The sequence below is a fragment of the Notolepis coatsorum genome (assembly GCF_963971535.1).
Source record: "Notolepis coatsorum genome assembly, chromosome: 1".
Lineage (NCBI taxonomy): Eukaryota > Metazoa > Chordata > Actinopteri > Aulopiformes > Paralepididae > Notolepis > Notolepis coatsorum.
The window spans coordinates 244,398,788-244,426,266 of NC_140165.1; the positions used below are offsets into that span (position 1 = coordinate 244,398,788).

General features: G+C 44.3%; 1 protein-coding gene across 1 annotated transcript in view; it reads left to right on the forward strand.

Moving 5' to 3' along the window:
- The window catches only part of usp32 (ubiquitin specific peptidase 32), a 245,303-nt gene that overhangs the window by 20,593 nt on the left and 197,231 nt on the right, over positions 1–27,479 (forward strand). Inside the window, exon 2 of the mRNA XM_084324370.1 lies at positions 22,390–22,517. Coding sequence (XP_084180496.1) covers positions 22,390–22,517 — 128 coding nt within the window. The remainder of the gene's footprint in view (positions 1–22,389; positions 22,518–27,479) is intronic.

A 27,479-nucleotide genomic window follows, 5' to 3' on the forward strand; every position in this document is an offset into this window, starting at 1 on the left:
TTAGTGGTAAGCTACCTCCTTATACTACATCATTATTGGTAAGCTACCTCCTTATACTACATCATTATTGGTAAGCTACCTCCTTATACTACATCATTATTGGTAAGATACCTCCTTATACGACATCATTATTGGTAAGATACCTCCTTATACTACATCATTATTGGTAAGCTACCTCCTTATACATCATTATTGGTAAGATACCTCCTTATACATCATTATTGGTAAGCTACCTCCTTATATTACATCATTATTGGTAAGCTACCTCCTTATACTACATTACTGGTAAGCTACCTCCTTATACTACATTATTGGTAAGCTACCTCCTTATAATAAGGACGGGTAAGTGGGTGCAGGATGTGTGCAGGATGGGTAGACGCCTAGACGGCTACATTTAGTTAAAGGAAAACTCCAACATTTTGGGAAATTAGGTTATTTAACATCTTCCCTGGAGTTAGACAAGAAGATACATACCTTTTTTGTCTCTGTGCATGCATTAGGCTTAGGGAACGCCCGCACCGTTAGCGTAGCTTAGCTTCATCACTGGAAGTGGGTCAGACTTTTACCCTGAAGTTCCCTACAGTCCCCTACAGTCACGAAATACACTCCAAATACAACTCTAAAACGTTCCTGTAAACATGTTGTGACCTGTTTATTTACCACGTGGAGAAATAAAAAATAATTGAATTTGACATTTACAAATATACTCGGAACTATCTTTTGCCTAACCACTCCTCTCTGGGCGCAGTGATTTCACGCAATGCAGTGCTACTTTCTAACGTGACGCCAGTGTTTGTTTACATTTTAATTTCATTCAAAGGATCCGAACCGATTGAAGTTTATGGATACCATGACTGTGGTAAGTTTTAATTTATGTTTTTAGATGGAAGGCTGTATTCCATCTGTCTAACGTTAGCGAATATTGTGAGATTGATGAATAGGACATAACGTTGCTGGACTATCGACCTAGTTAGCCCCTTTCTGGTTTGGGCGAGTGAATCCACACTCGTGGTATTATTATAACTCTTTTATTGTGTAACGCTAGCCCCTTAAAACTTACCACAGTCATGGTATCCATAAACTTCAATCGGTTCGGATCCTTTGAATGAAATGAAAATGTAAACAAACACTGGCGTCACGTTAGAAAGTAGCACTGCGTTGCGTGAAATCACTGAGCCCAGAGAGGAGTGGTTCGGCAAAAACAAAATCCGAGTATATTTGCTTAGAAAACGTAAATGTCGAATTCAATAATTTTTTATTTCTCCACGTGGTAAATACTAGGGCTGTCCCCGACTAAGGATTTGGATGGTCGACTATGATTGGCCAAAATTTGCCGTTAGTCGACTATTGGTCGACAAAAAATAAAAATAAAAAGTATAATATTTTTAATCTTTAAAATTTTTATTTATTTTTAAATTTTTTATCATTCCATTTGGGCTGTGGGGGGTGCTTAATGTCTGAAGGAGTTCACTGAAGGCTTCTTGTCCTCTGCAAAAGCATGCAATTGGTCCACTGATGGATACATCTTGATATTTGTCTATTTAGTGTGTTCATTAGATGGGTGAAATCCTCTTTCAGTGCCTCTGTGCCTGTTTTCTTAGGCAGTTAGCCTCTGGTATGCGTGCCATTAGCGTTAGCCACGCTTCTAGGCCTCTTTTCTTTTGGAAAGAATGATAAATATAATTTTTATTTTAATTTAATTTAATTTAAATATATATATATTTTTTGTATTTGACTAAGAGGTTGGCTAGTCGACTACGGCTCCTTTTGACCGATTAGTCGACTAATAGGGGTCAGCCCTAGTAAATACACAGGTCGCAACATGTTTACAGGAACGTTTTGGAGTGTATTTCGTGACTGTAGGGAACTTCAGGGTAAAAGTCTGACCCACTTCCAGTGATGAAGCTAAGCTACGCTAACGGTGCGGGCGTTCCCTAAGCCTAATGCATGCACAGAGACAAAAAAGGTATGTATCTTCTTCTCTAACTCCAGGGAATGTTAAATAAGCTAATTTCCCAAAATGTTGGAGTTTTCCTTTAACACTTTCAGTGCCAGGCCGTGTTTTCCTTTTTACCCTGTTGATGCCACGGTCCACGTAACGTTAATATCGCCTAATCTATGTTTTAAATTATGCTATGTGTCTAATCTGCCCATCGCTTATCAAATAATCATTTTCCAGTCAACATTGGCAAAGCAGATTGTGTTTTTATCACTTCATTTCCTTTTTATAGCATTTTGAAAACCACTCTGTTTCGAAGAAAAAACAACATATTCCCTGATAATCGCCTTTTACTGGAATATTCCAGAACGTTATCATTTGTCGGTCTATTTATGAATCGTTTTCAAATAAACGCTAGATGGTTGATAGTATATGTGTGCGCACGCACGCTCGTGCCGTGTGCTGATAATCGCTGCTATTATTTCCTCATGGCTTTTACAGTGAAACAGCCATATCACATATAGTGGAAACGCTTATATCTCGATGAAAACGAGTCTGATTATCCTAACACTGATAACATAGATTCCTTACCTGACATCAGATGGTATCCAAATGGTATATTCCAATTCCTGATCACCATTCGGAAAAAATCGATAAGTATATTGATCCAACGTGTGTACAGTATAACCCATGCTCGCCGCGGCTCAGAGGCTCCAGAATGAACTCTGGTAACTCCGGCTGCATCAGTGGACTGGAAAATGTGGACTGGAATATTTTTTTTCCCCCATCCATTTTCATTGAGTCCATTCCAAAAGGGTGATTTACCATCTGGGAGACGATAGGGGGCGATTTTTTTCACATCTGATCGCCGGCGGCCCCTGAATCTCCAACGGTAGGCTCGGGTGATGCAATATGATTTCAGATCGCTAGGGCGGCTAGGTGGTGTAGTGGGCAAGGCACTCGCCACCAGTGTGGAGACGCTAGGATTCGCGTGTTCGAATCCAGCTCTCCACATTGTTTTCAGTTTAGCTGGTCGTCCGCAATAATACACATTGGCCGTATTACGGGGAGGGAAAAACTGAAGGGTGGGGATCGAACGTTGTGAACAAGCGACTCCTACAAGTCGGTTGGTGCGCCTGCGCAGTAGAATCAGGAAGTGTCGGGGGCAGCGTGAGCCTCCCACGCGTTACTCCTCGCCACTGAGAGATCGAGCTGCGCAGGTGAAAAGATGCGACTGCTGTTACCTCAAGTACCGGAGGGGACTTGTGCTATGTATGACTTAGTCCACATTGCAGCCGGCTTGTGGGAGGCAAGAAACAGCGTTCGTGACAGGGGAGGGTTGAATTGGATGATACGAAATTGGGATGGGAGAAAATATAGAAAAATGGGAGAAAAAGTGGATAAAAAAAAATTATTTCAGATCGCTAATAAAAAATAATAATTAGTTTAGCCGTGAGTGGCGCTCAAAGTGTTAAGCAACACCAGGTTCGTGCCCATTCACAGATTTATAGTTAACCGGTTGAACAGAGTCCCGTCACGCGTTCTGCCGCATTGCATGTCCCCCTCCCTGTGGGCTACCTGGCCTGTCGGCTACCTGGCCTAGCAGCACCCTTCTGTTTCAGCTGGAGATCAACGTCCCTTTGACTTTGAGCTGGAGCTATGTAATTCGTTTTTGATGAGGCTTTTCTTTTTCTTTTTTCTCACCCAGGGAGTCGTCTTCAGACAACAAAATGATTCCCCTGTAATTCAATCCCATAGCCATGCGAGCGAACGCTTTCTCTCTGTATTAATGTTCATCTTTAATAAGAGACTTTTCTTTTCTTCCACCATAGAGGCCAAAGCACCACTATGCTGATGTTGCTCTCATCCCTGACCCTTATAAACTGTGCTGAGGTTGCTCTCACCCCTGACCTTATAAACTGTGCTGAGGTTGCTCTCATCCCTGACCTTATAAACTGCTGAGGTTGCTCTCATCCCTGACCTTATAAACTGCGCTGAGGTTGCTCTCATCCCTGACCCTTATAAACTGTGCTGAGGTTGCTCTCATCCCTGACCTTATAAACTGTGCTGAGGTTGCTCTCATCCCTGACCTTATAAACTGTGCTGAGGTTGCTCTCATCCCTGACCTTATAAACTGTGCTGAGGTTGCTCTCACCCCTGACCTTATAAACTGTGCTGAGGTTGCTCTCACCCCTGACCCTTATAAACTGTGCTGAGGTTGCTCTCACCCCTGACCTTATAAACTGTGCTGAGGTTGCTCTCACCCCTGACCTTATAAACTGTGCTGAGGTTGCTCTCACCCCTGACCTTATAAACGATGCACATCAGCCTGGTTTGTTATCGACCCCTAATGACCCTGTAGGGGAGGAAAGTTACATGCAGACTATTCCTCTCACATTCCAATGCTGTTGTTCATCCAGATGAAAGAATAATGAGTGAGTGAATGGGTGAGAACTAAATTGTAAAGCGCTTTGGACAAAAGCTGTTATATTATAAACTATATGGTCTATTTTAAAGGCAAACTGAAATTTCCCTCATTTACAGTCGTGTCAAGTGTACATACAGAAATGAGAAAAAAAAAACGAAACTAATATAATCACACAGCATATTATAATAAAGAGACGAGGCAAAGAGCAAGGATAATAAATCAATTAAAACATACTACTTTATTGACAGGTCGAGATCTTTTAAACTCTGCAACAGAGAATCTCAAGATTTAAGGACTGTTGGAGTTCATTCCATGAGCTTCCATGGGATTAATTAGGTTAACCCCCCCCCCCCCCCCCCATATTTATTTTGGTCCTGCAGAGGAAGAAGAGGCATTGTTTTAGGCAAAAAATAAAATACAATAAAAAGTTGGTATTACCGACCACAAATTGGCGAGCTCTACCTGCACCCTGACCTCCCTCTGCAGGACACCAGGAACCCAACAGACTCATAAACGTACCCTACACAAAAGCGCAGTGCTTTTGACAAAATACAGCAGTCTCTGGAAAACTCCATCGCTCCATGATCTGAATAAAGTGACAATGGAGCAGGAATCTTCTGTGGCCGCCTGCCGTCCGCTTCACAGGCGCTGCAGAGCAAGCAAGGTAGTTGTTGTCATTGGACTGTGACGCCTGCATCCCGGTGTGACACACACACACACACACACACACACACTAGGGCTGTCTTAAATGCTTCGAAGATTCGAACGTTCGATTCGATGGCACAAGCTTCGAACATTAAAAAAAAAATCGAAGTTTAAAAATAAATATATATATAATTTCTTTTTCAATTTTTTTTTTTTACTTCGATTTGTGTGTGTGTGTAGGTGTGTGTGTGTGTGTGTGTGTGTGTGAACTACCCATCCCAGTTAGGACAGCCGAATCCCGTCCAATCTTTCGCCGTCGACTAAAGACTCACTTCTTCAACCATTATCTGAAATGATAAAAAAAAAAAAAAAAAATCTAACCGTGACTAACCTTACTGTCATGCACTTGTCCTAATAAACTAACCTACACTGTAACACGCAACACTTTGATGAACATTGTTACTCAGCTGATAGAGTTGTACCCTTCTTGCTGTCTTGTCGTACAGAACTTGTAAGTCGCTTTGGATAAAAGCGTCAGCTAAATGACTAAATGTAAGGTGTGTGTGTGTGTGTGTGTGTGTGTGTGTGTGTGTGTGTGTGTGTGTGTGTGTGTGTGTGTGCAGGGACCGAAACTAAAGCCCGCCGCCCGCCAGGGGCGGTCTGTTTTTACCTTTGGCGCATGACACTTAGAGGGCTGCCCGCCGTGTGACGTGTAGTTCATAAGCAGGCCCCTAAAAATATTTGTATGCGAACGGTAAAAATCAATTACGCGCACGCTGTGCGAATACAGATTATAGCCCCTCTCGTCTTTTTTTTCCTCCGCTGCGAGATCGTTAAAAAACTACAAGTCCCACATTGCACTCAAGCCAACGGTCCAATCACAGTAGAGTGAAGTGACTGGTTTCATGGGAAATAAAGCAAATGACCAATCGGAAGCTCTAATTTTTCTTGTTTACTTCCTGAAACTCCGCGATCAGGGCTCTCGTTTTCCGAGACACCAACTTATTATAGTCTCTCTTACCAATAGCAATAGATTTTAGAACACCTAGATTTATCGATAGCAATAGTAATATAACGTTAATGCAACAAAACGAATGCCTTGCTTTGTTAATCATAACGTTGATGCAGTAGCGTATGTCGGTGTGTTGGCTGTAACGGACATGACAATAACATAACGTGTACACATTAAAATTGCTATAATCTATTCTAACATTTTCAAATCGATGCAGTTGAATTTCCCCCTTAGGATCGATGCATTGTTACACCCCTACACCAAAGTCACTGGCCCACTGTGTATCTGTGTGTATAATAACTTGGCTAGCGTTATCAACAGCAGAGGTGGGCAATGGGTCCAGCTGCAGCACCGGAGTGCAAGCGATGTGATGTAATTGGCAGACTCGACTGTCAATCAATGGTCTACCTGACACGCAAACTCAAACAATGTTTCTGTACTGGAGGTGTGATTGATTGATTGATTGAAAACTTTATTAACAGATTGCAGAATGGGTACAATACAGTACAGCTCAATACACACAATTGTTAAGGGGATGCAGACCAGAGAAAGACTTTCGTCTTGTTTACATCAGGGTCCCCCATTTCAATTAATCAGGAAAGTGTACAGTAGGAAAGTGTACAGTATTTCAATAGGCAACCCTGAAAGGATTATTTTTCTAGAAGAGCAACACAGCCAAAACAGACAGTGGAGCTGTTTGCAGATAGCAAGCATTTTGACTTATTGCGTGGTGGCGATGTCTCGCAGATAATACAACTACAAGTATGATTATATAATATATATTTTATTTAAAAAAAAATTGTATATATAAAATATATATTGGCAGGTAAGAAATATGGCCACTGGCCCGTGAGTCAAAAAGTTAATTTCGCTCCGTGTGTGTGTGTGTGTGTGTGTGTGTGTGTGTGTGTGTGTGTGTGTGTGTGTGTGTGTGTGTGTGTGTGTGTGTGTGTGTGTGTGTGTGTGTGTGTGTGTGTGTGTGTGTGTGTGCGCGCGCGCACCTTGTAGAATTCCACACATAAGAAAGAAAGATACTGGGATGAATAAACAAAATAGGAAATAAAATGTAGAAATGCATGCAATACATAAATAAATATGAATCTCCATATATGAAATATAACATTTAGATAAGGTGCTACTGAGATGTTTTGGTGAGTTCTTTGTTTTTTTGTGGAAGTTGCCCTTCTTAAAAATGCATGAACATTCACTGATAATTGGTCTGTAGTGGAGTCTACAAGGTCTACATTGCCGGACCATGTAGAATCCGGACCTTGTAGACTGACATAATTCTGTGCATAGTTTAGTCTACACAGGCCATATTTCAAATAATCAAAATCTTACTTCATTCATCTTAAACATTCTTGATTTGGGGGATTGGTAGTTCCCATGAAATCTGAAGTTGTTCAAACGACAACAGCGATCCACCTTGAATTAAATCACACAGCTGAGTGAAACCTTGTTGGATGCGTCAGTCACGAAAGGGGCTACTTAATTAATTAATCCAACCCACTTTATTTATAGAGCACATTTAAAAACAACAACGTTTACGAAAGTGCTGTACAAGTCCCACAACATAAGATAAAAAAAATAAAAAATAAAAAATTATTTTTATTTATTTTTTTTTTAAAATTCGAAGCTTCGAATTAAAATCGAAGCTCGGCCCCGAAGCTTCGATTGCCAAAAAAAGCTTCGAAGGTCAGCCCTAACACACACACACACACACACACAGACATGTGTGCACCCGCCCGCGCAGTGCCACAGCCTTGACCATACAGTAAGTGTGAGGTGGTTAGCGGAGTGCAACGGCACACAATAGCCTGCGTGTTTTATGGCTGCAGGGCTGATGATGTTGATGGTTAGCCCTCTGCTAGGAGCTGAGTCAGAGGAGAAGTACCAGCAGAGCACACGGTGCATGGCAGAGGGACACGTGTGTGTGTGTGTGTGTTTCTCTCCTTTTCATGCCGCATGGATTTGAGGGTGTAAAGGTTTGGGGTGGGGGTGCTCGCTGGCTGTGTGACACAGTGATTAGCCCTGAGGAGGTGTGTGTGTGTGTGCATGGTGTGGTCACTTGCAGGAGTAGAAGTGTGTATCGTGAGCCAGCCTGCAGGATTAAGCAAATTTTTTTACTTCTGCAGAAACTAAAATGGAGAGAGCCACAGAGGCTGTAGAGAACTAAAGGTCCGTTCTCACCCAAAGCAGCCAAGTCCAACAGCGTGGCTGCATTCAATTAATTTCCGCTGTAGAGGAGCGTATACGCGCTGCTAGACTTGGCTGGAGGCGGTCGGAGCGGCCCTTAAGTCTCTCAGAAGGGCCTGCGAGCATTTCTACCTACATGGAGGTAATGACTGGGCCCGAGAACATTGAGGCGATATTTCCCATGAAACTAAGAGGAATCTGCCTTAGTGTTGGCTGGCTCATTTGTGATAGGCGTCTGTAGTGTGATAGTAAAGGGTTAACCTTCTGTAGTGTGGTAGTGAAAGGATTCAATTGTAGCTTACCACCACCGGTATGACTGTGTATGAACGAATAATGGACTCTGTAAGCGCTCTGGGCGTCACTGGGGCGTCAAGAAGAGCGCTATATAAATCCAATCCATTATTTTTTTTTTTGATCAAATTTTTTTATTATTAATTACATGAAACAGGACAACACAATAACCACAGTAACAAAAAACATAACTTCACAGGAGAATAACAAACAATAATAATACAGAATAATAAATTATAAGACAAAAAGAAAAAGAAACGGCGTCCAACCTATCAAATATAGGTGGCTACTTCAATAACAAAAAGGGGTCTTCAAGACATGGCAACCTTTCCCCACCTTTACAAAGTGGAGTGACTTAAAAGATTGTTTATGAGAGTGTTGTCGCAGATTTACTGTAGATAGCCTAGGTCCCTTACACATGTTCAAGACTGCCAAACTCGCAGACGGTAAAGTGTAAGAAGAAAGAAATTCCTCTTCCAAGTTGGTTGACAGGTCAATCAGTCTGCCAATATTAGTCCCTTGGGGAGATGGCATGTGAATTGACATATAGCGCAGAATAGCTAAATACCAACCCCCCCTAAAAATCCCCCCAGCCAAAGTTAAGAAGGACAAGACAAAAACCAAGACAGACAAGACATTTCCTCCTCCCCCTCCCCAGAGACCGCCGGACCCCCCCGATCAAGCGCCCCAACCCCGCTCAGCCGCACACGGCGGTCTTTACCTTCTCAGCTGCTGCGAACCACAGGTCAATGCCAGCCTGCCCTACCCCAATCACCCGAGCCGTGGATATCTCAAGATAAATCACATCCAATAGAGTTAGGGACCAGTTGATCATTGTCAGCTTCTCAGGCTCCTTCCATCTCATTGCTCTAAGCTTCTTCGCTGCTGTGACGCCCGCTAGGACAACCCTTTTCAGTTGTACGGACGCGGGTAGTGTCGTTATATCGTTCAGGAGTAGCGTAACAGCTGTGAATGGGATAGTTAAGCCACACAGATCTGAAAGTTTGTCCGTTATTGACCTCCAGAAACGGGCCACTGGTGGGCAATCCCAATACATATGCATATAAGTGCCAGTGGCCTTTTGAGAGCACAAAGTGCACCGAGAGTCGGTTATCAGTCCCATAGCAAATAGCTTCCTAGGTGTAAGATAGGTCCTATGAATATAATTAAAATTAATTTGCTGGTGATTGGGGTTGCGGGAAGATAATGCCACATTTGCCCAAACATCATCCCAGTCAAACTCGGGGTCCAACTCCGGGATATCCACACGCCAGATTGTATCCAATGATAAATTTTTATACGTGGATTGAATTAAGAGCGTATAAAAGTCTGAGACAAACCCTCTGGATGTCGTTCTGTCCACTATGAGCCTGAGGAAGGGGTGTGGTTGCAAAGCTTGAGCCCACGGTACGCCATGCGCCCTCAGTGCTGACCTTAGTTGAAGGTAAAGAAAGAAGGACTCGCCGGGAAGATCATAAAATTCTCTTAAGTCCTGAAACGCACGGAGGCCGTTCTTATCATAAATATCCTCCAGAGTATGCACTCCCCTCCTTTGCCATTGAGGAATATTAACCGGCTTGTGTCCAACAAGTAATTGCTGGTTATTAAAAATTGGAGAGTCCAGGTGCCAAGGGCATTTAACCCCACACGACCTCTGTACATTACGCCACGTTTGGATCACGTGAGTTATGATCGGTCCATACCTCAGCCGGCATTTCGCAATAGAGACAGTGGAGTACACTACATCCTGCAATCTTAGCGTAGACACCGCCGCCGCTTCTAAGGAGCGCCACGATACAGCCTCTACAGGGTCTAGCCAGCACATCAGAGGTCTCAGTGAAAAGGACCAGAAATAAAGTTTAAAATCAGGGATTGCGAGGCCCCCATCTTGTTTCCTACGTTGAGTAGTAGCCCTTTTGATTCTCGGGCGTTTGTTATTCCAGACAAACTTAGATACCATCGATTGTACCTTGCGCCAGTGGTCTATTGGAGGGGGCAGGGGGAGCATTGAGCTAATAAAATTTATCCTAGGCAGGATGTTCATTTTGATTATGGAAGCCCGGGCTTGTAAGGAGTTAGGAAGGGACGACCACCTGTCTAGATCCTGGCGTATTTTATCATAAGTACCCGTGAAGTTGTACTTAGTAGTTTGGTTCAGCGTGGGGAATATCTCTATGCCCAGGTATTTAAAATGTTCTACTATGGGGATATCAGCTGGTAGTCGTACCGCCTTGGCCAGTTCATTAAGAGGTAGGCAGGCTGATTTGTTCCAGTTAATCTTAAAACCTGACAATTTACCAAAGTCGTCGATTATCCTCAATAATTTTGTGGCCGACCGGGAGGGGTCGTCCATGAAAATCAGCAGGTCATCCGCATAGAGAGCAATTTTGTGTGGAGTATTGTTGACCATTATGGGGACGATGTCCTCCGATTGCCTAATAAATTGAGCCAAAGGTTCGAGGGAAAGCGCGAACAGTCCCGGGCTCAGAGGGCAACCCTGTCTAGAAGATCTGGAGACTGGAAAGAGTGTGGAACAGTTTTTGCCTGTCAGTATCATCGCAGACGGCGAGGCATACAGGACTTTAATCATATGAATAAAACTCTTTCCAAGACCCATGACCTCAAGTACCTTCCACAGGTATGACCACTCAAGTCTGTCAAACGCCTTCATGGCATCCAAAGACAGAACTGTGGATGGAGTTGTATTGTCTTTACTGTTATCGATTACATGCAACAGCCTCCTAAGATTATCTGCAGCCAGACGCCCCGGGATAAAACCAGTTTGATCGCAGTGTACCAATACAGACATAAATCTCTGCAGGCGACGGGCCAGCACCTTGGCAAACACCTTTAAATCGGCCCCGAGAAGACTCAAGGGTCTATAGCTACCACAATCATTGGGATCTTTGTCCTTTTTGAGAAGTAAAGAAATCAACGCCATATTGACATCTCTTGAGAACTCCCCTTGTTCGATAGCGTAATTGATCATATCGAGCATCAATGGACCCAGTTGGTCCCAGAAAGCTAAATACACTTCGGGTGGAATACCATCCCAGCCTGGCGCCTTACCCCTCTGCATTTCAACAATAGTCTCCCTCAATTCTACGAGAGTAATCGGTCTCCCCAGTTCCTTGGCCTCTTCCTCAGAAATGTGGGGTATCTCAAGCCCGCCAATGAACGATTCAAATCTAGAGTCATCCAGATTACCCTCTGAGCTATATAACTGTGAGTAAAACTCTTTAAAAGTGTCATTGATCTTTTTCGAATCAGTAGTGACTGCACCCTGGCTCGTCCTAATCGAGGGGATATCTGAGAAATGATCATTTGAGCGTATTTTCATTGCCAATAGATGGCTAGGTCTGGAGCCGTGAAAATAGTAATTTTGTCTTGTCCTATGTATTAAGAACTCAGACTGTTGTTTAAGTATGGAGTTTATTTCTTTTTTGACTATCTTACGTTGTGTGTTTAGTCGTTCATTATAGTCAGTTTGCAAGGATGCGTATAGGTCCGCATATAATGATTCCAGTCCTTCTAGCTTTTTTGATCGGGATTTTCGCAAATTGGAGGCAAATAGTGTGACATGACCCCTGATGAATCCTTTCAATGCGTTCCACAGGACCCTAGGGTCTTCTACCGTGCCAACGTTGATCTGCAAAAATTCAGCTAGTTTACTCCTGAACTCAGAACAGAAGTCATCGTTCTTTAGCAAGGTCGAATTAAAACGCCATCTGGGAGCTCTTGCGGAGAGCCTGCCAAAGGTTGCCGTAAGGAAAATCCCCTTGTGGTCTGAGAGAGCCAAGGGAACCAATGAGACATCGAAACTATCAAACATATTAGGGGACGCGAATGCATAGTCAATTCGAGAGAAGCTTTTGTGTCTGGCTGACAGGTGAGAGTAATCTCTGAGGGTGGGGTTGCATAAGCGCCAGAGGTCTGTGAGCCCCGTGTCTTTGGCCCACATCCTGAGGGCCTTAGAGGCCCGTTTCTGGTCGCTCGTTTCAGAGGGCCCGGACCTATCCATCTCCGCATCCCAGCACGCATTAAAATCGCCACCCACAATGAGAGCGTATCCATTAAGTTCCAACATATTCTTCGTGATTGTATTATAGAACGCTGAATCAAATGTGTTAGGAGCATACAATGCTATTATAGCCATCTTCCTATGCAAGAATTCAACTTTTGCTATAGTAATCCTTCCCTCCGTGTCCGACCATACATCCAAGATTTTGATATCAAGGTTACGTCTTGTAACTATGACTACTCCTTTCGTCTTATCATCGGCTGAGGATGAGGAGATAACGTGATATTGCCGATTTGCCAGTCTTGACACGTCACCTACCATTAAATGCGTCTCACTAAGGAGAGCAAGGTCAATATTTCTCCTCTTCAATAGCCAAAGGACACTGGCACGCTTGTGTGGGGCGTTAAGCCCTCCTGCGTTCCAAATTAAAATATTCAATTTAGCCATGGTCGAGCTTGTATAAGTGCGTAGAGAACATACCCGTGCAGCCAGGCCGAGTACAGAGGTGCCGATCCCGGCGGGCCCGGACGGTCAATCCCAGGAGTTCAGAGGAGGAACACTTACACATATATAAGACAACAGTACATAGAACACATAAAAATACCACCCCAGCTACAGCCCCCCCTCCTTCTACTCTACACCCTAACCCACCCGTCCTACTATAAGTTCCTCTATACCCACTCTCCAATCCCCACCCTATGCCCCATCCACTGAGGATGGTCATCTTCCTATCACTTCCCACTAGAGACATGGATCAATAAGACGCTTCCCACTCCCACCCCCCTCTAGATAAACCCCTGAGTAAACCCCCACTAGTCCAATAAACACAAATAATAATAAAATAAAATTCAATAAAGATATCGGTCGAAACCCACCTGAGCCCTGGCCCCAACATGAGACAACCATAATGGTAAAAATAGCCATTATTAAATAATAACTCCGCATCAACCTGCAGCCCTCTATTTCCGAATCTGCGCTTCAACATCACATTGTTATAGCCCAAAAAGGTATAGGAAAATTCAAAACAAAATTAAATTAAAGCATCCCAGCCGATAGTCTAAGGCAGGTTCGGGTCACAGGTTAATTGTGCAAAATTGTGTGAACAGTGTCAATTAAACAATGACACAAAAAAAGGAGGAAGGGGAAGAAAAAAAAGTTATGGTCAAAGTGCACCCCTTTAGCCGTCCCTCTGATCAGGCACAACGGCTGAATTGACCCAACCTATGTAAGAATAGAATTAAACACAATCATTCATTAATCAATCCGGGGATGGTAATAGGCAACACCTGACACCACCTGTCATCATACATTGTTTCAATAAAGATATCGGTCGGAGCAGTTAGTCCAAGGTAGGATCGAATCAGTTAAATTGCTCATTCAAATGCCCTTAAAACAGCGACACTAATTATTATACAATTACTCAGCATCAACCCTGTAACCAACTACCTTGGAGTCTGCATATTAATGTCGCAACGTTATAGCATAAGTGGATCACGGAAAATTCAAAACACATTTAAGGCAGATTAGCAGTTAGTCCAAGGTAGGATCGGATCACAGTTAAATTGCTCATTCAATTGCCATTAAAACAGCGACAATAATTATTATATAATTACTCAGCATCAACCTGTAACCATCTACCCTGGAGTCTGCATATTAATGTATCAACGTTATAGCATAAGTGCCTCACGGAAAATTCAAAACAAAATTAAGGCGAGTCAGCAGTTAGTCCAAGGTAGAACCGGATCACATTTAAATCGCGCATATAGATGACATAAAAACTGCGACAATAGGAAAGAAAAAAGAAAGGAAAAGAGGGTAATGGCTAGAGTGCAAGCCATATAACCATATAGCCATGAAGTGCAAGCCATACCCGACCCAACCTGTTATCAAATATTGTATATGCATATTCAACCGACCTTGGCATCTACTTTGGATCACCAAAGCTCAAAACAACCTGGATATAAAAATAAAAAGCATACCAGAAGTTAGTTAGGGACTCGGTCACTCTTGAACTGTGCAAACCAATGTCCCTTTGAACAGCAACAGCGACCAAAATACGTAACCATTAACGGGTCTCGAATGTCTCGGCGCAGACCATAGTCGAAGCCCGCTGGCTAGCCCGAGGCTAGCGCGTAAGCTAGTGACGAATCCGGATAGCACGTTAGCCTACTATGTACATTGTTCAGCTAGCTCGTTAGCTTCCAAAGAGGCGATACACAAGTACGACCATGAGGTCAGCTTTAGCAAGTAACAGAAGTCATTGGGAAGCCCCGCTAGTTGGATGGGCAGAGGACAGTTAGCATGTCTGGGCATGACAGCAAGTGTTTGTGAATAGTCGACCTAATCAATGTATATAGGCCCAAACCGCCAAGTCACTCACCCTCCATAGATATCAAGCAACAGACTCGGGTGTCTCCGCGAGATATTCCTTCGCTTTAGCCAACGACCAAAACAAACGCTGACCACCGACCTTCTCCAACACAGATAGTTTCGCGGGAGCGAATAACGTGGGCCTCAGGCCTAGTTTCCATAGCTTAGTCAGGACCACCTTGTACTCGGCTCTCTGAGCTTGAACCTCCGGTGTAAAGTCCTCGAAAATGGCCACTTTGTGATCGCCAAGCCTCAGAGTACCCCTTCTGGTGCGAGCCGACCGCATGATGATTTCTCTCTGTTGGAGTCTGTTCAGCTTGACTATGATGGGCCTCGGTTCTTTGTTCACGCCGGGAGAAAACCTGCCCGCTCTGTAGGCCGACTCACAGATAGGAGGCGAGGGGAGGACGTCCGTCCCTAGTATCTTCTGCAGCAGTTCGGGCATGGTCTCAGAGAGACGGCCTTCACCGCTGGTCTCCGGTACTCCAACAATCCTGACGTTGTGGCGTCTATCCCGGGACTGCATCTCCTCCATCGCCGACTGTAGTTTGTTGACTTCAGCCTGCCTAGCCAGCAGGGCGGATTCAAGACCCGCCATCTTCTCACACTGTGATGATACCTCCGTCGTTAGCATGGCTAGTTCGTTAGCATTAGCCGATGAGGCAGCGTGAATCGTCTCCATCTTGTCTGTCAGCGGGACTACCGCCAGCCGTATTTCTTCTGATATCTCACGACGGAGGCTGATACAGAAATCCGCCAACACTTTCTTCTGTGCTTCAGCGATGCGTGCCTCAGAGTCTGCGTGTACTTTCTTCTGTGCTTCAGCGATGCGTGTCTCAGAGTCTGCGTGTAGCTTGGTCATGACCAAGAGCACAGCTTCGCTTAACTCCCCGACAGCGGGAGACGGTGCGGCCATGCTCGGCGGCGCCGGTGTCGTGCCTAATTCTTTCATGGCTCTGGTTTCCACCCCCGCCATCGTAGAAAGTCGAAAAAAGTTGATGAATGTATACTAAACACGACGACCTAGCAAACAGATAAAAAACAAATAAAAATAAAATAAAGACTAATGGGGAGAAACGTATATTCAGCACGGTAGAAGGGAGCTCATGTGAAACACGTCTACTCCATGATCGCTCAGCTCCGCCCCCAATCCAATCCATTATTATTATTATTATTATTATTACTCTTGAAAGATTAATAAGAGGAGGGACGTAATTTTTTATTCTAAAAAGGTCGTCATGCACCTACCATATTGTCTCGAATATAAGACAGGGTTTCCCCCCCTAGAAAAACATCTGAAAAAGGGGCGATGTCTTATTTACGGGGGCTAGACTTTACATTATTCGATCATTAGCGATGCAGCCTTCTCGGCCGTGCGGCTCGAGGGGAGGCTGAGAACAAGTGTCGGAATGGAGACCCCCTCTCTCTCTCACTCTCTCTCCCGTGAGGAGGTCTCGCCCTCGGGTTCCCAACTCATACAGTCTCCCCTCACACACCAGAGGCGCATTGATCAACCATACTTCAAACACATATTGCCTACATTGAATAAGATAATGTGTTTTATTATCATTATTTTCAAATGAAAAACGATATACTAATAAAACTAAATTTTAAAAACAATCTTATCAGGGTTGTCATATTCTATATTATCCTTGTGAGAAGGATGTTTGTAGAGCTTCCTTGTGGACTAGAAGTGATTGTCTGTGAGCCTGGTGCACTACCATGAAGGATCTGCCAGAACGGACACACACTAGAATATAAATTTGGCTTCATGGTACCAGAACTGTGTGTGTGCGCATGTACACTAGAGCTAGACTGATTTTGAAAATTGTAAGACATTTCCCTATTAATAATTAATAACCCTATTTTTTTTTTTTTTTTTTGAAGAAGAAGAAGAAAGTCGAGTCACTAAATCTCGAGTTCGAGTCTCTAGTCCACAGTGTTCCGAGTCCAAGTCCGAGTCACCAAAGAAGAGCCTGAGTCGAGTCCCCATTACCCGAGTCTGAGTCAGAGTCATCAGTGTGGAGTCCACTCCACTCTGGCAGTCAAAGAACTGACATGCAAATAAAAAAAGGTGAATGAACACAGCGGTCACCATTTCAAAGGGAGTTTATTACTCTGTGACACCAAACAAATGCCATAGCTAGAGCTGCCGCGATAACCGCATTACCGCGGTATCGCTGTTGCATCACGCCCACCGCAGAGTTGGGCTGAATACCGCATCACTGCTGATTTTTTTAATAATAATAAAGTAGCGCCCAGACGTTGGACTTGCGGCTCTGCAGATATACCCTACTCTTGATCCAGCTGCTCTTCTGTCCTGGCTTTTTCAAAAAGTACTTTTCTTTTTTAGCTTCTTCCGCAGTGGAAGCTGCTGGAGGTGGAAGTGGAGCTTGAAAACCTTTTTCCATTTTTCTCCCATCCCAATGTTAGTCGTTATGCCAATTCCCAATCCCCTTCCTGGTCGTTGCGCACTCTACCTCCTACCGTCGGTCTGGGAGAGTGGAGGCTATCGCATGCTTCCTCCGACACGTGTACCCAGCCCACCGCTTCTTTTCACCTGGCAGCGCGGACTCTCACTGGGAGAGTGTAACATGTGGAAGGTCACACTAGGGGTGGACGGTATAAACGGTATACGGTATAAACGGTATGAATTTGCTCTACGGTATGGATTTTGAGTATACCGTGTAACCGGTAGTGCAGCTCTAAAATAGCAATGACGTCATGTAACCACAGCGCGACTATTTCACTCGCATTTGCCCCTAAAAATAGATCGAATTAGTCATAGATAATAGATATGTGCGAACTGGAAAAAGTTATTTAGGAGGCTTCGCGCAGTGGGCGTGCCAGCCCCTACCGCACGCATGTAAACACGGGTCTAGTAGTCTAGTGGGACGGGACACGGGAGCTGTCGGCGTCTCCCTGAGCTAACGTTAGCTTAGCTACCGTTACTAAATGACCCAGTCAACTATTCACTTTTAGTTTAATACATGATGGGGCATTGTCTAACCGAACGGTATCTAGTCGGCCAGCTACCGATAGCTCCTGACATCAACAAACGCTCCACAAAGTCTAGTACTAGAGACGTGTATGCTACCTGTTAGCTCACGTTAACGCAAATTAGTTCACCGTTCAAAACGAAATGTCCCATTGAACTAAATAATTCACTGAGGCGTTGTATTAACGTTATATATGCAGTAGCTACAGATAGCTCATGATATCAATGTCTTATAACACTGATTCGATGCGTATTCGAGCTGAGGGCTTGCTAACGTTATAATACCAATACAATAGGGTCCAGGTGCAGCGCCGGAGAATCCTGGCCGTAGCTCTGCTCGAGGCTACTAGAGTATAGGTCCAGGTGCAGCTCCGGAGAATCCTGGCCGTAGTACACAGACAGTGGAGCTTGTTGCGTGGTGGCGATGTCTCGCAGATAATACCAGTACAAGTCTAATTATATAATATATATATTTTATAAAAAAAGAAAATTATATAAAATTAAAAAAATTTTTTTTATCAAAAACGATGATACCGTGATATATACCGTTACCGTCTATGCTTCAAATTATACCGTGATATAAATTTTAGACCATACCGTCCACCCCTAGGTCACACTACCTCACCCAGATCCTTCCCTTGCTGTGCAGGCACCCCGACCGAACTGTAGGAGTCGCTGTTTACAACGACCAGGACGCGTGAATACTTTCCCCAAGGTGGTTGTCCTTCCACGTTCGGTTTACGCGGCCTGATTGGCCACTGACGCTTCTCTCAACGCCCAATCGCGTTACTCCTAACGCTCGCTCCTAACTTTCAGAACTTCTCTCAGTTCCACAAGTCCATCACATCAGCTACCTACCTGCATCAATATACTACTAACTATCAACTAACTCGCTACCGCCGTGCATCAATATACTAACTAACTAGCACATCAATGCACTAACTACTACCGCCGTGCATCGCTATACTGCTACCGCCGTGCATCAATATACTAACTATCACATCAATGCACTAACTACTACCGCCGTGCATCGCTATACTGCTACCGCCGTGCATCAATATACTAACTATTGATGTGATGTCGATTGATATGTGCATCGCTATACTGCTACCGCCGTGCATCAATATAGGCTACTAACTATTGATGTGATGTCGATTGATATGAATAGCGCGTTACGTTAATATAGAGAGATGAAAAAATACGTTATTTATATTGATGTGATGTCGATTGATATGAATAGCGTGTTACGTTAATATAGAGAGATGAGGGCGGCTAGGTGGTGTAGTGGGCAAGGCGCTCGCCAGCAACGCTGGGTTCGAATCCAACTCTCGGCGTTGCTATCAGCTTGGCTGGTCGTTCATACTAACACAATTGGCAGTGTTAGGGGTGGGAAAGCTGATGGGTGGGTCCTGGGCGTTGTGGACAGCGACCCCTACAGTTCGGTCGGGGCGCCTGCACAGCGAGGGTAGGATCTGGAGGGAGGTAGTGTGACCTTCCACACGTTACACTCTTTCGGTGAGAATCTGCGCTGCCAGGCTGGCTGCCGGCTGGCTGCACATGCGTCGGAGGAAAGCATGTGACAGTCTCCGGCCTCTCGGACCAACAGTAGGGGGGAGTGCGCAACAACCAGGAAGGGAGTTGGGAATTGGCATAACGACTAACAGTGGGATGGGAGAAAAATCGGAAAAAAGGAGGGGGGAAAAAGATAATATAAAAAAAAAATATATATAGAGAGATGAAAACAATACGTTATTTATATTGATGTGATGTCGATTGATATGAATAGCGTGTTACGTTAATATAGAGAGATGAAAACAATACGTTATTTATATTGATGTTATGCCGATTGATATGAATAGCGTGTTACGTTAATATAGAGAGATTAAAACAATATGAGGAAATGGGCTACGTTAATATAGAGATGAAAACAATACGAGGAAATGGGCTACGTTAATATAGAGAGATGAAAACAAATTTCAAATTTCAAACAAATTTCTTTTCATTTATCTATTTATTTAACTATTAAACAATATAAAACGAATTGGCCATAATTTACTGAGCAAACTAATGCTTACTGCTGTAACCTACTAATAACACTTAAGTAAATCTGAAGATTATTATATAGCAGATGCCTTGGAGGATAAGTCGTGGACAACTGTAGCGTGTGCTTGTTTATACATAACCCCTTTCATGACTGTGATGCTTGAATACAGGGGCAGGGCTTGCATCACAGTCATGAAAGGGGCTAGTTTATAGAGCTGGTGGTATGACTTGCTGGCTGAAATACGGACGAGAGGGACCTAGGTAGCGGGGCTATATTACTTTTAACATGTGCTTAAACCCAGTGTTCTCGACAACGGAGTATGGTCGCAGATCTGCTGCTATAAAAACACCTATGGCATTTGTTATTGCTTTGGCCTGGTCTGAATTAATAGCGAGATGCTTCTTGAATGCAACGGGGAGCTGGGTTTGCACTAGGATCTGTTTCTTCCGTGTACCAGTGATATTCACATTCGGGTGATGCCGTTTCAAATGCGTGATAAAGTTCGCAATAAAGTTGAACAATGACATGGCTCTGGCTTGTCAGTTAGTATTGACTCGCCATACTAAAGCTAATATGCTATGCTGAATTACAGCTATCGTTCGGTGTAGCTGCGCGCTGCGTGGAATGAACAAACAACATCCGGTTAGTTGTGCAAGTTATATTAGGGCCGGGGGGGATTTAAGTTCCGCAAAAAAAAGGTTCCATACCGTTGCAATCGCTTGGTGCACAGTAGGGATGGGTACCTTTCACATTTGAACCGATACCGGTACCTGTGAATCGATACCGGTACCCAACGGTACCTTTTTTCGGTACTTTAGTCTCAAGAAATTTCGTAAAAAAAAATCCAAACTTCAAATAACTACAATTTCGACAGTTTTCGGCTTGTCATTGCTCCGACTGCTTTGTTGTTGAATCAAGTCAAATCCTAGGTAAGCATATATTGTGCGTGTGAACGTTGACATGAAAAGAAAAAAGTAAAAAAAAAAAAAAAAAAGTTAAAAAAGAAAAATTAATAAAAAATATTTTTTTTAATTTCTTTTTCGGTTTCTCACTTGATTCGGTAGTACCGACGTGTTTCGGTTCGGTACCTCAAAAGTACCGAATTCGGTACCCATCCCTAGTGCACAGCGCGTACTGTACCGGAGGACCGTCGCCACATTGATGCGGTACAGTACGTATCCGCGTACCGTTACACCCCTAATAGCTAGCCTTCCGCTGCCCAGACTGACCGGCAGCACACACACCAGTATAATATAATAATAATAATTTAGGACCTGCTCCGAGGTCATCAATTGGCACACATGCGATGCATGCATGCAATTCGTATCTGCGATTAACCCATCCCGTCGCCCTTCCCCCCCAAGGGCAGCCGGGAGCAGACAGGCGTCAACGTGAGCCGCGCCAGGGGACCAATCCAAGTGCTCCTGTCCGTCTTCGTCAAGGACGCCACAGCGTTAGCGATCTTGTTGTTGTGCATGTTTTTCCATTGGGTTTATCTTATCGGGGGGGAAACCCTTGCGAGCACGGGGAGAACATGCAAACTCCACACAGAAAGGCCTGGGAGATACCCCACCTGGGTAACTGGCATCATGGAAACCTGGTCCCCAAGCGGGAATCGAACCCTGGACCTTCTTGCTGTGAGGCGACAGTGTTAACCACTAGACCACCGTGCCGCCCCAGTGACGTAGGGCGTAGTTAGACAGGTGGTTAGCTTGGCCAATCATTGCATTCGGTCTGAACAAAATGATTCGTAAAGGTTATTCTAGGATCAGAGGAGAAGGGAACAATGGATTGTTTTTTATTCCTTCTTGATTTCTCTTATATTACAGTGGGCTGTCAGGATGTTAACAGCATTTCAACAAATATAACAACGTGTTTTTGGGTCCAATCGTATAGACCAACTTTAACCTTTTAACAAATCACAAAAGACAACTATTGTAGCCTCACACTAGAAAATGGTCTTATGCTTAAAATCAGACCAGTGGCACTATTGCCAATAAAGATATACCTGTAAAAGGTTAATATTGGCAGACTGATACATCGGTCTAGAATACACAGACTGCACCTGTAGATGTTCCTGTGTGTGTTGACCTGTCTTTGTGAGTCACCCTGAAGGTGGACAGTATGGGACCACAAGTTTGTGTGTTAGTTTGTGTGTGTGTGTGTGTGTGCTGGGTGCTGGGTGCAGCATCAGTCATCAGTCACCAGCAGAGCAGTGTTGAGGCGTTGATGACCTTCCAGCAGCGAGAGAAGACTGATGGATATCATTCACCACCACACTGAACCCACTGAATCTGTTTAATATTCCTCTCTCTCTCTCTCTCTCTCTCTCTCTCTCTCTCTCTCTCTCTCTCTCTCTCTCTCTCTCTCTCTCTCTCTCTCTCTCTCTCTCTCTCTCTCTCTTCTCTCTTCTCTCTTCTCTCTCCTCTCCTCTCCTCTCCTCAGTCACCGATGTGGAACTGAAGAGGCTGAAGGATGCCTTCAAGCGGACTAGTGGTCTGTCCTACTACATGACCCAGCAATGCTTCTTCAGGGAAGTGTTGGGAGATGGAGTCCCCCCGAAAGTGGCAGAGGTAAGGCCAGAAAACACACACAGACCTAAGGGAAGAGGTTGTCATTGGTGTGTAGAATTCTACCAGCAAAAAACACCTAAAGCTTAGCTAACCATGTCATGTTCAGATTGACTCTACTTAGGTAGTAGGTTTACAATGGATGTTTGACATTAACACTACATTACCAGATGGTAATGATAGATTGTGGATAAAAATTACATCTCAAGTATCCTCTCTCGTATCTCCATCAGTCACTGACCACCGCTGTCTAACGAGCTCTGCCAGAGTTTCAAGAGGCAGAGTTACAGTAAGCTAGTACTGACAGGGGCAGAGTTACAGTAAGCTAGTACTGACAGGGGCAGAGTTACAGTAAGCTAGTACTGACAGGGGCAGAGTTACAGTAAGTTAGTACTGACAGGGGCAGAGTTAACGAGTTACAGTAAGCTAGGACTGACAGGGGCAGAGTTACAGTAAGCTAGGACTGACAGGGGCAGAGTTAACGAGTTACAGTAAGCTAGGACTGACAGGGGCAGAGTTACAGTAAGCTAGGACTGACAGGGGCAGAGTTAACGAGTTACAGTAAGCTAGTACTGACAGGGGCAGAGTTAACGAGTTACAGTAAGCTAGGACTGACAGGGGCAGAGTTACAGTAAGCTAGTACTGACAGGGGCAGAGTTACAGTAAGCTAGTACTGACGGGTAGAGTTACAGTAAGCTAGTACTGAAAGAGGCAGAGTTACAGTAAGCTAGTACTGACAGGGCAGAGTTACAGTAAGCTACTGACAGGGGCAGAGTTACAGTAAGCTAGTACTGAAAGAGGCAGAGTTACAGTAAGCTAGTACTGACAGGGGCAGAGTTAACGAGTTACAGTAAGCTAGTACTGACGGGGGCAGAGTTACAGTAAGCTAGTACTGAAAGAGGCAGAGTTACAGTAAGCTAGTACTGACGGGGGCAGAGTTACAGTAAGCTAGTACTGAAAGAGGCAGAGTTACAGTAAGCTAGTACTGACGGGGGCAGAGTTACAGTAATCTAGTACTGACAGGGGCAGAGTTACAGTAATCTAGTACTGAAAGAGGCAGAGTTACAGTAAGCTAGTACTGACAGGGGCAGAGTTACAGTAAGCTAGTACTGAAAGAGGCAGAGTTACGGTAATCTAGTACTGAAAGAGGCAGAGTTACAGTAAGCTAGTACTGAAAGAGGCAGAGTTACAGTAATCTAGTACTGACAGGGGCAGAGTTACAGTAAGCTAGTACTGACAGGGGCAGAGTTACAGTAAGCTAGTACTGAAAGAGGCAGAGTTACAGTAAGCTAGTACTGACAGGGGCAGAGTTACAGTAAGCTAGTACTGACAGGGGCAGAGTTACAGTAAGCTAGTACTGAAAGAGGCAGAGTTACAGTAAGCTAGTACTGACGGGGGCAGAGTTACAGTAATCTAGTACTGACGGGGGCAGAGTTACAGTAATCTAGTACTGACAGAGGCAGAGTTACAGTAAGATATTACTGACAGGGGCAGAGTTACAGTAAGCTAGTACTGACAGGGGCAGAGTTACAGTAATCTAGTACTGACAGGGGCAGAGTTACAGTAAGCTAGTACTGACAGGGGCAGAGTTACAGTAAGCTAGTACTGACAGGGGCAGAGTTACAGTAATCTAGTACTGAAAGAGGCAGAGTTACAGTAATCTAGTACTGACAGGGGCAGAGTTACAGTAAGCTAGTACTGACAGGGGCAGAGTTACAGTAAGCTAGTACTGAAAGAGGCAGAGTTACAGTAAGCTAGTACTGAAAGAGGCAGAGTTACAGTAAGATATTACTGACAGGGGCAGAGTTACAGTAATCTAGTACTGAAAGAGGCAGAGTTACAGTAAGCTAGTACTGACAGGGGCAGAGTTACAGTAATCTAGTACTGACAGGGGCAGAGTTACAGTAAGCTAGTACTGAAAGAGGCAGAGTTACAGTAAGCTAGTACTGAAAGAGGCAGAGTTACAGTAAGATATTACTGACAGGGGCAGAGTTACAGTAATCTAGTACTGAAAGAGGCAGAGTTACAGTAAGCTAGTACTGACAGGGCAGAGTTACAGTAATCTAGTACTGAAAGAGGCAGAGTTACAGTAATCTAGTACTGAAAGAGGCAGAGTTACAGTAATCTAGTACTGACAGGGGAGAGTTACAGTAAGCTAGTACTGACAGGGGCAGAGTTACAGTAAGCTAGGACTGACAGGGGCAGAGTTACAGTAAGCTAGTACTGACAGGGGCAGAGTTACAGTAAGCTAGTACAGACAGGGGCAGAGTTACAGTAAGCTAGTACTGAAAGAGGCAGAGTTACAGTAATCTAGTACTGACAGGGGCAGAGTTACAGTAAACTAGTACTGACAGGGGCAGAGTTACAGTAATCTAGTACTGACAGGGGCAGAGTTACAGTAAGCTAGTACTGACAGGGGCAGAGTTACAGTAAGCTAGTACGGACAGGGGCAGAGTTACAGTAAGCTAGTACGGACAGGGGCAGAGTTACAGTAAGCTAGTACTGACAGGGGCAGAGTTACAGTAATCTAGTACTGAAAGAGGCAGAGTTACAGTAAGCTAGTACTGACAGGGGCAGAGTTACAGTAAGCTACTGACAGGGGCAGAGTTACAGTAATCTAGTACTGAAAGAGGCAGAGTTACAGTAATCTAGTACTGAAAGAGGCAGAGTTACAGTAAGCTAGTACTGACAGGGCAGAGTTACAGTAATCTAGTACTGAAAGAGGCAGAGTTACAGTAAGCTAGTACTGACAGGGGCAGAGTTAACGAGTTACAGTAAGCTAGGACTGACAGGGGCAGAGTTACAGTAAGCTAGGACTGACAGGGGCAGAGTTACAGTAAGCTAGTACTGACAGGGGCAGAGTTACAGTAAGCTAGGACTGACAGGGGCAGAGTTACAGTAAGCTAGTACTGACAGGGGCAGAGTTACAGTAAGCTAGTACAGACAGGGGCAGAGTTACAGTAATCTAGTACTGAAAGAGGCAGAGTTACAGTAATCTAGTACTGACAGGGGCAGAGTTACAGTAAGCTAGTACTGACAGGGGCAGAGTTACAGTAAGTTAGTACTGACAGGGGCAGAGTTAACGAGTTACAGTAAGCTAGGACTGACAGGGGCAGAGTTACAGTAAGCTAGGACTGACAGGGGCAGAGTTAACGAGTTACAGTAAGCTAGGACTGACAGGGGCAGAGTTACAGTAAGCTAGGACTGACAGGGGCAGAGTTAACGAGTTACAGTAAGCTAGGACTGACAGGGGCAGAGTTAACGAGTTACAGTAAGCTAGGACTGACAGGGGCAGAGTTACAGTAAGCTAGGACTGACAGGGGCAGAGTTAACGAGTTACAGTAAGCTAGTACTGACAGGGGCAGAGTTACAGTAAGCTAGTACTGACAGGGGCAGAGTTAACGAGTTACAGTAAGCTAGGACTGACAGGGGCAGAGTTACAGTAAGCTAGTACTGACAGGGGCAGAGTTACAGTAAGCTAGTACTGACGGGTAGAGTTACAGTAAGCTAGTACTGAAAGAGGCAGAGTTACAGTAAGCTAGTACTGACAGGGCAGAGTTACAGTAAGCTACTGACAGGGGCAGAGTTACAGTAAGCTAGTACTGAAAGAGGCAGAGTTACAGTAAGCTAGTACTGACAGGGGCAGAGTTAACGAGTTACAGTAAGCTAGTACTGACGGGGGCAGAGTTACAGTAAGCTAGTACTGAAAGAGGCAGAGTTACAGTAAGCTAGTACTGACGGGGGCAGAGTTACAGTAATCTAGTACTGACAGGGGCAGAGTTACAGTAATCTAGTACTGAAAGAGGCAGAGTTACAGTAAGCTAGTACTGACAGGGGCAGAGTTACAGTAAGCTAGTACTGAAAGAGGCAGAGTTACAGTAATCTAGTACTGAAAGAGGCAGAGTTACAGTAAGCTAGTACTGAAAGAGGCAGAGTTACAGTAATCTAGTACTGACAGGGGCAGAGTTACAGTAAGCTAGTACTGACAGGGGCAGAGTTACAGTAAGCTAGTACTGAAAGAGGCAGAGTTACAGTAAGCTAGTACTGACAGGGGCAGAGTTACAGTAAGCTAGTACTGACAGGGGCAGAGTTACAGTAAGCTAGTACTGAAAGAGGCAGAGTTACAGTAAGCTAGTACTGACGGGGGCAGAGTTACAGTAATCTAGTACTGACGGGGGCAGAGTTACAGTAATCTAGTACTGACAGAGGCAGAGTTACAGTAAGATATTACTGACAGGGGCAGAGTTACAGTAAGCTAGTACTGACAGGGGCAGAGTTACAGTAATCTAGTACTGACAGGGGCAGAGTTACAGTAAGCTAGTACTGACAGGGGCAGAGTTACAGTAAGCTAGTACTGACAGGGGCAGAGTTACAGTAATCTAGTACTGAAAGAGGCAGAGTTACAGTAATCTAGTACTGACAGGGGCAGAGTTACAGTAAGCTAGTACTGACAGGGGCAGAGTTACAGTAAGCTAGTACTGAAAGAGGCAGAGTTACAGTAAGCTAGTACTGAAAGAGGCAGAGTTACAGTAAGATATTACTGACAGGGGCAGAGTTACAGTAATCTAGTACTGAAAGAGGCAGAGTTACAGTAAGCTAGTACTGACAGGGGCAGAGTTACAGTAATCTAGTACTGACAGGGGCAGAGTTACAGTAAGCTAGTACTGAAAGAGGCAGAGTTACAGTAAGCTAGTGCTGAAAGAGGCAGAGTTACAGTAAGATATTACTGACAGGGGCAGAGTTACAGTAATCTAGTACTGAAAGAGGCAGAGTTACAGTAAGCTAGTACTGACAGGGCAGAGTTACAGTAATCTAGTACTGAAAGAGGCAGAGTTACAGTAATCTAGTACTGAAAGAGGCAGAGTTACAGTAATCTAGTACTGACAGGGGAGAGTTACAGTAAGCTAGTACTGACAGGGGCAGAGTTACAGTAAGCTAGGACTGACAGGGGCAGAGTTACAGTAA